The 12,247-nt window shown below is 42.9% G+C and overlaps 1 protein-coding gene across 2 annotated transcripts in view; it reads right to left on the bottom strand.

The window, feature by feature from the left end:
- fhod3b (formin homology 2 domain containing 3b) overlaps positions 1 to 12,247 on the bottom strand; it is a 302,109-nt gene that overhangs the window by 9,786 nt on the left and 280,076 nt on the right. For both annotated transcript variants that reach the window (XM_060921768.1, XM_060921769.1), the window contains 2 exons: positions 6,393 to 6,583; positions 2,867 to 3,059 (listed from right to left, as the gene is read on the bottom strand). In XM_060921768.1, the coding sequence (XP_060777751.1) occupies positions 2,867 to 3,059; positions 6,393 to 6,583 (384 nt within the window). The remainder of the gene's footprint in view (positions 1 to 2,866; positions 3,060 to 6,392; positions 6,584 to 12,247) is intronic.

The raw sequence follows: 12,247 nt of genomic DNA on the forward strand, positions 1-12,247 counted from the left end.
CAGGCAAAATTGTGAGTGAGCACACACATGAATAGTCTCAGGATGCTTTACTGTTGGCATGACACAGGACTCATGTTAGCACTCACCTTTTCTTCTCTGAACAATCATTTTTCCAGATGTTCCAAACAGTCTGAAGGGGGCTTCATCAGAGAAAACTTTTTGCAGGACTTTTTGCAGACTGCAGAGGACTGCTCTGGACACTTACAGTAATGCTCTTATGGCTGAGTTGACTTGCTAACTTTAGGACTGCGGTTGTCATGAACAGTTTTGCACTCAAGTTTCCATCAATGAAAAGTTATAACATCAACGAAACTGACTTCATGTTAAAACTGTTAATGTTATAATCATGTTGTCTGTTATCACCCAAATGAGGATGGGTTCCCTTTTGAGTCTGGTTCCTCTCGAGGTTTCTTCCTCATGTCGTCTGAGGGAGTTTTTCCTTGCCACCGTCACCACAGGCTTCTCATTGGGGATCGATTAGGGATAAAAGTAACTCATGTTTAAAGTCGTTCAAATTCTGTAAAGCTGCTTTGTGACAATGTTTATTGTTAAAAGCGCTATACAAATAAACTTGACTTGACTTGACTGGGGTAAAGTTATTTTCTTGATGCATTTGTCAATTAAAGCTTTTGAAACTTATGAAATGCTTATAATTGTACTTCAATACACCATAGAAACATCTGACTAAAAGATCTAAAAACACTGAAGCAGCAAATTTTGTGAAAACCAAAATTTGTGTCAGGCTCAAAACTTTTGGCCACAACTGTACATAATTCCTTGCAGTGTAATTGCTTCTGCCCGAGTGATTAAGGTGTTTGGTCAGGAATCAGAAGGTTCTGAGTCTGAATCATGGTTAGATATGAAAAAGATATTTTTAAAAAATGCTAATTAGGTAGATAGGAATAGGTAGACAGACAGACATGAGGAAATATGAGGTAGTTTTAGACAGAAAGGAAGGGGACGGAAGAAAAAGAGACAAAAGAAGTGATGGAAAATCCCTTTTAAAGGAGAACTGAAGGCAAATTTATCATCATCAAAATTCTATCTCATTTTATTAAATATAGGAATGCGTTTCTGGTAGCTGTTTTATCACAGCTATAGCAAGTTATGAGTGTTTGAAATATGCTCTGTAATATATCAGTCCATATGTCAAAACAACGGCCGTAAACGAGATTCGCTGAGACCTGTGCGAGACATCGTAGGACAGAAGTAAAACGTACAGCGGAAATCAAAGTGACCGACATCTGCCAACGTTGCCAAAAGACGCGTGCGCCCTCTTTCGAATGCTGATGTAATCAAGCCGGAAGTTTTGTTTGTTTTGATAGCAATCAGGAAAGTTTGAAAAAAAGTAGGCAGTAATCGTCATTTAAACTCGTTTTTGTGCATATTTCGTTTTTGTGCATAAACATATTTCGTTTGGAAAACAGTTTTCAAAATGGCGGCACTGACACCTGGCTGACACTTCACGTTTCGAAGTCTCGCACAAGTCTCGTGAAGATCGCGCGGATAAGCGACGCCTGCTGTGGACCAAACGAACTAAATTCAACATGGCTAAAAACCGAATAGGCCGATGAGTATCATATTTAATTGCAATTAGTTGCCAATACGAGTCACGATATAAGGTTACTAAAACCTAATTGAATAACACGTTAATTAAGAAATAAAGCAAGTTTAAAAATGACTTCAGTTCCCCTTTAAGAGCCTTAGATAATCCAAAATTTTACCTAGGTTGGAAATTATGAACTAGGTTAAAAAAAATTTAACCCAGGTAAAAAAAAAAATCACCTTGGTTGAAATTTTTTTTATCTGTAACATAGATATTAAAGAAATGTCTAAAATCTTCCAGTCTTCCTATTAATTTTTTTTATTGGAAACCTTTTCTCAAGTCCTATAGTTTTCCTGGTTGGAAAATAAGTGCTGTTCCAGTTCATGCTCTTCCAGACTTTCTTCTTCTCCCTCCAGCTGCTCCCATTAGGGGTCGCCACAGTGGATCTGTTCTGCATATTTGATTCGGCATAGGTTTTTTTTCTTTTTAAACCAGATGCCCTTCCTGACACAACCCTCCCCAATCTATCCAGGCTTGGGACTAAGTATGCACTGGCTTGTACAACCCCAGTGGCTGGGTATTACGGAAAGTCTCTTCCAGACTTTCTGATGTGCATAAAGTCCTGATGAAGACTCTCTATATTCGATATGAAAGTCTTAGAATGGTCGCAAATGGTGATCTTGTGGAGTGCACAATACAGCAACCCAACCTGAACGCACAGAGCAACTCATAAGCCGCTGCACCGGTCACAGTTCCTACACACCGCTTCAGTGCTGTTCTCCAGGCAAATGAAAAGAGTTGGATTTTCCTGCTGAGATTAGACTAAGAACTGCTTTTAAACCAAAATATCCCTCGCCAAATTAAACAAAACCATGTAAGGCCTCCCTTAACCAGGACTCCCCCAGAGAGACAGGTCATGTTTGAGGAATCAGGGGTAGCCTCAGGCATGGCTACAGTGCCACTGATATTAATTACACGAGCACTCTACTGGTGTTCGGTAACAGGACTGGTTCAGGTTGATTAAATTTGCTGGGTATTAATGACTCCCCACAGGCTCACTGCACTATAAAAAGCAACCTTTAGGAGACATTTTAGTTGCCAGTCTATTGTGAATTTACTAATATTGCATACACAGGACACTCAGACTGGTTAAACTGAAGTTACATGATTTTGTTTGCTTTCACTTAAATGCTACATTTGCAAAAAAAAAAAAAGTTAATGCGAATCCGGTTTGATCAGTGGTGCAGTAATCCATCTAGTGGCAGAAGTGTAGAACTGAATATTGTACAATGATAAAAATCCATTAGAGGGCGTACTCACATCAGTGATCATTTTGCCCCGGGTCTTGTTCCTCTCCCGGTGGTTCGCTCTCTTCTGTTTCTGCTGCAGGACTCTCTCTCTGGTGGTGCGATACTCCAGCGCAAATTCGCTCAGGATCTTACAGAAGCGGTGGATGCTGACCTCCTTCACTGCGTATGCTGGGTGGCCCAGGAACAGCAGAAAGGCATGGAACCTGCAGATCACACGCAGAGAAGCGTCGCCATCCTGCAGCCTACACTTGAACAGCCATGCTTTATTCACGAGCCCTCATTATCTTTTGGAGGAATCTCTGCTCGAATGCTTTCATTCTAGACATCAGAGGCTTCGGAGCATGAATCAGCATATCTTTAAGAGTTCAACTTTCCCAAAAGCCTTTACAATCTGATGCAGTAACTGAAAATCAGTAAAATGTGGTCGATGCAGCTGTTCATGTGTGAAACAAAACACTTTTGATATTCTTGGTTCAATTTTTTTTAATATACACTACCGTTCAAAAGTTTGGGGTCACCCAGACAATTTTGTGTTTTCCATGAAAAGCCACACTTTTATTTCCCACCATAAGTTGTAAAATGAATAGAAAATATAGTCAAGACATTTTTCTGGCCATTTTGAGCATTTAATCGACCCCACAAATGTGATGCTCCAGAAACTCAATCTGCTCAAAGGAAGGTCAGTTTTATAGCTTCTCTAAAGAGCTCAACTGTTTTCAGCTGTGCTAACATGATTGTACAAGGGTTTTCTAATCATCCATTAGCCTTCTGAGGCAATGAGCAAACACATTGTACCATTAGAACACTGGAGTGAGAGTTGCTGGAAATGGGCCTCTATACACCTATGGAGATATTGCACCAAAAACCAGACATTTGCAGCTAGAATAGTCATTTACCACATTAGCAATGTATAGAGTGCATTTCTGATTAGTTTAAAGTGATCTTCATTGAAAAGAACAGTGCTTTTCTTTCAAAAATAAGGACATTTCAAAGTGACCCCAAACTTTTGAACGGTAGTGTATATACACTGAACAGCTGACTTCACTAATTCAGAGTTCTCGTCCTTCCCACACCTTTAAAATACTTCTCAAGTGGTTAAATGCATTACAGCAGAGCAAAGATTGAAAAGTGATATGCTTTAGAGAATGTACATTAGTGCAGAAACGGGAATTTGTGAAGACAACAAATTTAGATCCTTAGTATCTTTGGTCTTACTTTGACAGCAGAACACTTTTACTTCTTCCTAAATGAGTTCTGAACTTTCTTGTGAGTAAATGAGTGCTCATGAAGCCTTAAATTGTCTGTTAAACTACGGTCATACTACAGTTCGTGATGCTTTGCGATGGGTTATCGATGAAAATGAGGTGTTTTGGTGGCGGTACATGGCGATATACAGGTGAAATAAAAGTTGTGGTCACACCTTCGCACACTCGAGCGGCCGCGCTCACTCACAGGACCCAGTCGTTATGGGAAACACCCGACGCTGATTTGAGCGCAATCAGCACGCGCATATAAGGACACAGAGGCTTTGTGAAGTATTATCACTGTCATGTTTGTTTCTAGCCATGTTTACGTATGACTGCTTTCAGTTTCGTTTTTGTAAATATCACAGCTGCTAATAAACACACTTCCTGTACTTAGATCCGTCTACCGCCGCATACCTGACAGAATACTTTGCAAAGTCTCTGTGGAAACAGTGTCCTTATATGCGCGTGCTATTGCGCTCAAATCAGCATCAGGTGTTTCTCATAATGACTGGGTCCCAAGAGCACGCACAACACACTTCGAAGGATCCCCATATACAAACGCACTTTTTAAGTCTTGGTGAAGGTAAGGCTATGCCGAGCCGCTGTGTTCATGAGGCTCCTGCGAGCATCGGGGACATGGATTCGAGACAAATACACCTCAAGAGGCTCTATAGGGAAGTGTTCCCAAACCCACCTGTGAGTATTTGCCGCTTAGTTTGTTGATGAAAACATCGCCACCAAATTTCAATGCATGCACTGAAATTTTTCCCGATGTTTTTTTTCCCGATGTCTCATGAGGCGGAGACACACCAAAAAACATCTCACAAAGCTCAGAGAACATTCACTACACATTGCACGATTGGTGGCGATGCAAGAGCGGCACGGTGGTGTAGTGGTTAGCGCTGTCGCCTCACAGCAAGAAGGTCCGGGTTCGAGCCCCGTGGCTGGCGAGGGCCTTTCTGTGCGGAGTTTGCATGTTCTCCCCGTATCCGCGTGGGTTTCCTCCGGGTGCTCCGGTTTCCCCCACAGTCCAAAGACATGCAGGTTAGGTTAACTGGTGACTTTAAATTGACCGTAGGTGTGAATGTGAGTGTGAATGGTTGTGTCTATGTGTCAGCCCTGTGATGACCTGGCGACTTGTCCAGGGTGTACCCCGCCTTTCGCCCGTAGTCAGCTGGGATAGGCTCCAGCTTGCCTGTGACCCTGTAGAACAGGATAAAGCGGCTAGAGATAATGAGATGAGATGAGATGGTGGCGATGCTACCAATTTTTCATCGCCAAGTATTCACAAACCCATCGCGAGCTGTAGTGTGACCAGGGCCTGAGTGATGGAGAGTTTGGATCTTTATACTGACTTGGATCTTTGAATGTCATTCTGTAAAGCAAACGAATGTTTTTTCGTAACATTTGTTCATTGCGTTCATTGGAACTTGTGTGGCGCAATAGCCACCCTACACAGTTCTCAAACACTAAGACCAACAAGGTTTACTTCACTTGGTGAAATATAATACACAAGTTCACTTTTGTTACGCTTTTAAGCAACCTTTTGGACCATAGCCTATTGAGTTATTTCAGTTGAAATGACCGATTACTTCAAGTTCAACTGCCCGTACGAGAGTGCTGCATCTATCAACAAAGATATCATTCTATTTATTGTATGATAGCTATTGGATAAACTCATTCCAACAGAAAGGTAAACTAAACATCCATTCAACAGCTGCATGACGCACAGCTAGTTTATTTAGCTAAGGAAATGTTCTAGTTGGCCAGGTAACATTAGCAAGCTCTCCTCTCGTCTCCAGTAATACTGGTCATGTGACTGCTGTAATCGCTTGAATAATGAGCGAGAGTCTCAGACAGAAAGGCCTGTAGTTATGATTCGTGAATGAATCAGTTATTCTTACCCTGAGAATATGCTGCTGTCATGTGACAAGTGAAGGAGAGACTCAGACCCAAAGATCTGTAGTTATGATTCATGAACAGATGAATCGTCCTTACTCTAAGAATATGCAGCGGTCACGTGACAAGTGAACAGAAGACTCTTACCAGAAAGACTGGTTCAGGAATGAATCTGAGCCTGAGTGGTGCACATGCGTGACCCAGGGAAAAAATGAATGAATCACTCACTGAGATGACTCATTACTCCTGAGTAGTTCAAAATGAATGACTCTTCACGAACGACACATCACTATGTGCAAATAGTCAAGGAGATTGCTTCAACGACAAGGGCACATGCATTCTGTCCTCTACACTGTCCACTCGAGAAGATCGAAAACTCAAGTTGATTACCTATTGATGATGCGCCTGTGGACGATGGTGAGGATGATGATCCTCTCAGCGCAGTCTTTCAGGAAGTCAGACATGCGCTGCTTTAGTGCCGGCTTCATCTCATGCTTGGCAATGACCTTCAGGTGGTCCCAGGAAGCTTTGCAGCGCCGCTCCATCTGGGCCAGATTGTCTTGCAGCTGGTCAAAATCCACCTGAGGAAAGCAGGGCAGATGTACTCTCATAAATCTAGTGCGGAGATATACACACTAACGACATGCTTTCCTATGTGCCATAGACACCTCTCTGCTTTACACTAATACACACATACAGGCGTTACTGCTAGCTGTGTTACAATTAATTTGTATGCTACCACTAACACCATCTGAGGTTGTGTTTTATTATGAATTAGCAGGTTACCCGGTGTTGCCTGGTTTTTGCAAAATTCTGGGTTGCCCCCAGACTTCCATGTCAAATTTGGTGAAGATCTGTCGAGAAATGATGTTAACCCAAGACAAACAAAAATCCAAACATCCACCACCCAGGGGCCCACCGGGAACCCCCTGGGGCCCAAATATGGAATTTCTGAGTTATGCCAAATTGTGGCTATCTCCTGTACCGACATGCCAAGTTTGGTCAAGATCTGTCGAGAGTTTGTGTCGATAAATGCAATGTGAAAGGCACTGAGGGAAGGGTGGGTGGATGTTGTGCCCCCCTAGTCTGGCTAACGTGACTGCAAAGCTCTACGAGCTATTGGTCTGGCCAAGATATTAAGCCCAACCGTTTCCCAGAGCCCGTGGTTGACCCGCCTCCCTGAAATGCCTCAGTTTGCTACTGGTCGAAGCCAGAAAAGGCTGTGACGAAGCTTAAACCAATCACATCACTCTTTCCTCTGACGTATGTGATGCGACGGGGCTAACTGGTAGATTAAACTCTTACCGAAGCCGGTCGGGAGCAAGGCGAAAACGTCCTTCCTTTCAATAAATACCTCCAGGGCTGCTCTTTGCTCCGTTTTCAATGAGAACTTGCTCCATGTTCGTAATGTTTCTAGTGAATGAAGTGCTTCCGGCATAGATTCTGTAAACAATCTATGAATTCCAGTCGCAGTTCTACTACGTCACTGCCTTGAACACGCCTCTACCCAGGGCCGTTGGAGATGCTCAAAGTTGATTGGTTCCTGATTTTTCGGGAGCTTGGAAGAGCTGTAGATAGCTTGCCTGGCCAGACTAAGCTCGCAACAGGCCCTCATGTTGCGTCACGCTTAGGATGGGCGGGCCCAGGCTAGTGCCCCCCAGGGACCTCCTTGGGGCCTGTACATGAATTTTGTTTATATCTGAAAAATTCCGGGTCATCCCCGGACCTACTTGTCAAATTTGGTGAAAATCTGTTGAGAAATGGCGACGTTGGCTCAAGACAAACAAACAAACTTTGCCGCTTATATTATGATAATAACATCACAGTCACTATTTTTAAAGCAAACTTAGGTAATGAAGGACACTTTCACACCTTTACTGTGTTTAACACAAACATTAATCCAGGGGTGTAAAACTCATTCCTCAAAGGCCACAGCACTACAGATTGTTGACCTCAATTTACCATGAAATCAGTTCATCAGCTTATTACTAAGGCTCTCAAGTGAAAGTGATGTATTAGAAGAACACAAATCTGTGTACAGTTGTCTCACACTCCTTCACGAACAAGAGCAAATCAATATTGCTGTTATTAATAATGAGTAGCACCAGCATCATCGAGTTCAACTTGCATTTGAGTGTGGCAAGATGCAAACAGGAAGTTCATCAGACCAAAACAAGGAATGACAAATTGTTGATAATTTTGCAAATGGCTACAGAACTGTAATGAAACTGTATATGGGGGAAGCCATTGTCTAATGGTTAGAGAAGCAGCTTTGGAACCAAAAGGTTGTCAGTTCGAGTCCCTGGACCAGCAGGAATGTGCTGAAGTGCCATTGAGCAAGGCACTTAACCTTCAATTGCTCCCCAGGCTGCTGTGGGTATGTTGTATGTCGCTCTGGATAAGAGCGTCTGCTAAATGACATGAATGTAACGTAATGTAATAGGAGCGGCACGGTGGTATAGTAGTTAGTACTGTCGCTTCACAGTAAGAAGGCTCTGGGTTCGAGCCCTTCTGTGCGGAGTTTGCATGTTCTCCCCGTGTCTGTGTGGGTTTCCTCCAGGTGCTCCGGTTTCCCCCACAGTCCAAAGACATGCAGGTACATAAGGTTAATTGGTGACTCTAAATTGACCGTAGGTGTGAATGTGAGTGTGAATGGTTGTCTGTGTCTATGTGTCAGCCCTGCGATGACCTGGCGACTTGTCCAGGGTGTACCCCGCCTTTCGCCCGTAGTCAGCTGGGATAGGCTCCAGCTTGCCCACGACCCTGCACAGGATAAGTGGCTATGGATTAGAGCCCTGCACTCCCGCGGGAGTCCTGCGGGACTCGCGGGACCCGCCGCAAAGCAGTGCGGCGCGGGACAAATTTTGAAAGCTCATTGCGGGCGCGGGCGGGACCGGAAGTGCACATATGCGCGCGCGGGCGGGAGCGGGAGTGCACATATGCGGCGCGGGCAGGAGCGGTGATAAGCTGCAGTCCCGCTAACTAAAATTTATAAATTATTCATTTGTGTCTATCATATATAATTTGTGCTGGATATTTTATTTGGCATTAATAAAAACATTTTAAGATGCCTAAATTTACAGAGAGAGTCAGATTGCCAGATTGAGTGAGGAATGGCATCTTAAATTTGCCATTGATCAGCCTAACGGGAAATCCTTTGATCACTCTAATGACTCGCAGTTCACACCCAGCTAGCAAGATAACCATGAATGAAGTAATTTACTGCTTGAGTTACGTATTGAGTTGTGTAGTGTCTCTAATAATAATTAGTGCTGTCAAACGATTAAAATATTTAATCGCGAATCGCACATTTTTATCACATGAGAAACCATTGTAATTCTCTGAACAGCATAAAAAAGTGAATGGGCTTGCTTTGTACCAATGGTGTTTTTTTTTTTAATTGCAAAGCAGAGCTAGTAAGAGAAGTGAATTGATTTACTTGTTGCGTTAGTCTACAATTTTAATCAGAGAGACAGATTACACAGTGACGGTAGGCTTGACTCAATGCTATCCCAGAAATCCTTCCTGTAATATGCAAATTTGGCTGTCCAATCAGAGGCGGCCAAATTTGCATATTACAGGAAGGATTTCTGGGATAGCATTGAGTCAAGCCTACTGTCACTGTGTAACATGTCTCTCTGACTAAAGTTGTAGACTAACGCAACAAGTAAATCAATTCACTTCTCTTACTAGCTCTGCTTTGTAAAAAAAAAAAAAAGAAGAAGCAACACCGTTGGTACAAAACAAGCCCATTCATTTTTTTATGCTGATCAGAGAATTACAATGGTTTCTCATGTGATAAAAATGTACGATTCGCGATTAGATATTTTAATTGCTTGACAGCACTAATTATTATTAGAGACACTACATGCTAAATTCAGAAAGAAGGTAAATAATAACGAACGTGAGCTGTAGATATTTATGCTCAAATCCACTCAAAGTAGGGGGCGGGGCACCATCACGCTATGTCAAGACAAGAACTTTCTTGAGAAATAACGCGAACGTCGGCATCATGCGGGATTTGCGGGCAGGAGCGGGACAAAATATGGCAGGCGCGGGCGGGAGCGGGACTGAAAATCATAATTTTTTTGTGAGCGCGGGCGGGAGCGGGACTGAAAATCATAATTCTTTGCGGGCGCGGGCGGGAGTGGGACTGCACAATGCGGGCACGGGCGGGAGCGGGACTGAAAAATCCGACCCGCGCAGACCTCTACTATGGATAATGGATGGATGGATATAATGTAATATACTGTGTAACATACCTATGCAAGAACGAGACACCTGTATAGGTCTGAGTTCAGCCTTTGTCTGATTGGGAGATAGAAGCTACGCTACATAAATAGAACAAATAGGCCGCTCAGAACTACATCAACACCAGGCTTTGAACTGACATTGCAAAACCTGTTCCTTTCCTGGACAGTGCTCTTGGCCATGGAGGATTACATCACACACTGAGGTTATCTAACATAGCACTTACATAGTCAGTACACAGTGGCACCACACCACAACTGTGGAAGTGCTACTTGAGGCTGGCACACCAATTACATTCTTAAACACGCTCGAACTCAGTTAAACATACACATACAGACAAAGGTTGAGCCAAAAAGTATACTTTAACTGGCAGAAATCATGATTTTTATATTCCCGTAAAAAAAAGCAAACTTTATGTAATTGCAGGCCCGGCGCCAGGAACAGTTTACTAAGGAGGCAATTAGAAATCGCAAGGGGGCAAATATTTTTCATATAGTGTGTAGTAGTGATGGTGGTCTGACAACGTGTTTCAAACAATTAACTGCGCCAACCACAAAACCACGGCCCCGAAGGTTACTTTAGTCCGGGAAAATCATGTGACATATTACCAGGGCAGTTGCACTTTATCAACTCCCGTGCCCACCTGTTAACCCTCCCCTCCGATTTTCTCACAGACACGCGTTACAACCGGAAAGATGCCAAACATAAAACAACACACACAAACCTACAGGCAAGTCCTTTACATTTAAAATACATACAAATAGCTCCGCGGCATGAAAACAAAACCTCAATGCAAGTCTAAGGTACTTGGCTTGGCGGCCAAAATCATAATTTAAAAAAATCAACAGACCCTGCGGCTGCACCAGTAATAGCCTTCCTGACTCGCACTGAATCAACGCTAACCACTTAATCCGCGATCCCAGTTTAGGCGTGTAGGGGACTAAACACTCTGAAGTGATGAATTTTCACCCCCGCTGCATGGGGGGGTGACGTCAACGACACATATTCTTATGCTATTTGCGCACAAAGCGGACCATATATGAACACATACACCAACATAAACGGAGATAAACTTAGCCTACAAAGAAAGAAAATGGATTCACAATATTGTGATTGAATTCGTTTAATTCGGTGGGGGAAAGACTACTCCCGTAAACTTGACTGCATATTACAGGATATTGCAGAGACAGTGCACTTGTAAGTGTCATAACAACCAATCAGATTTGTTCTACCGTGCCAGTTTTAGTAGTGATTTATGTGAAATGTATTTTTGTGCAATGCGCAACCACTTAATATTTCGTATTTGAAAATGCAAATTATTAATACGTCTATAATACATTATATTTTCATAAGAAAACAATTAAGTGATCTGAGCCTCCGTTGAGGGGGCGGGGCTGTAGCCACGAGGGGGCGACGCCCCCTTTCGCCACCCCCCACAGCGCCAGGTCCGTATAATTGTCTATAATTCATAGTCAGTACGGTACTTTATTTATCCATCCATCCATCCATCCATCCATCCATCCATCCATCCATCCAGTATCTATACCACTTATCCATCAGGATCATGGAGGAAGCTGGAGCCAATCCCAGCTGACTTCAGGCGAGAGGCGGCGTACACCCTGGGAAGGTCACCAATCTATCACAGGGCTTACGGAGCTTTATAATTACACCAAAAACGTGATAAAATATCAGGGTCCAGATGTGCAAAGCTGATAGAGACACCCAGTTTGCAGCTGTAATTGCAGTCAAAAGTTTGTTCGACGAAGTTTTGATCCAGGGGCTGAATACTTATGCAGTCAACAAATATCTGCTTTTTTGTTTAATTAACATTTGTGTCACAATTCAAAGATACTTTGGCGCTTCAAATGTAAGACATGTTGTGTAAATAAAACGCTAACTATCACAATTAAGAGCATTTTCAGTTCCAGGTTGACTGAATACTTCTGTAAGACGCTGTATGTCCTTTCATATATCCTCAGCATGTCAGATCTGTT

This window comes from Neoarius graeffei, chromosome 5 (assembly GCF_027579695.1).
Source record: "Neoarius graeffei isolate fNeoGra1 chromosome 5, fNeoGra1.pri, whole genome shotgun sequence".
NCBI classification, from domain to species: Eukaryota; Metazoa; Chordata; class Actinopteri; order Siluriformes; family Ariidae; genus Neoarius; species Neoarius graeffei.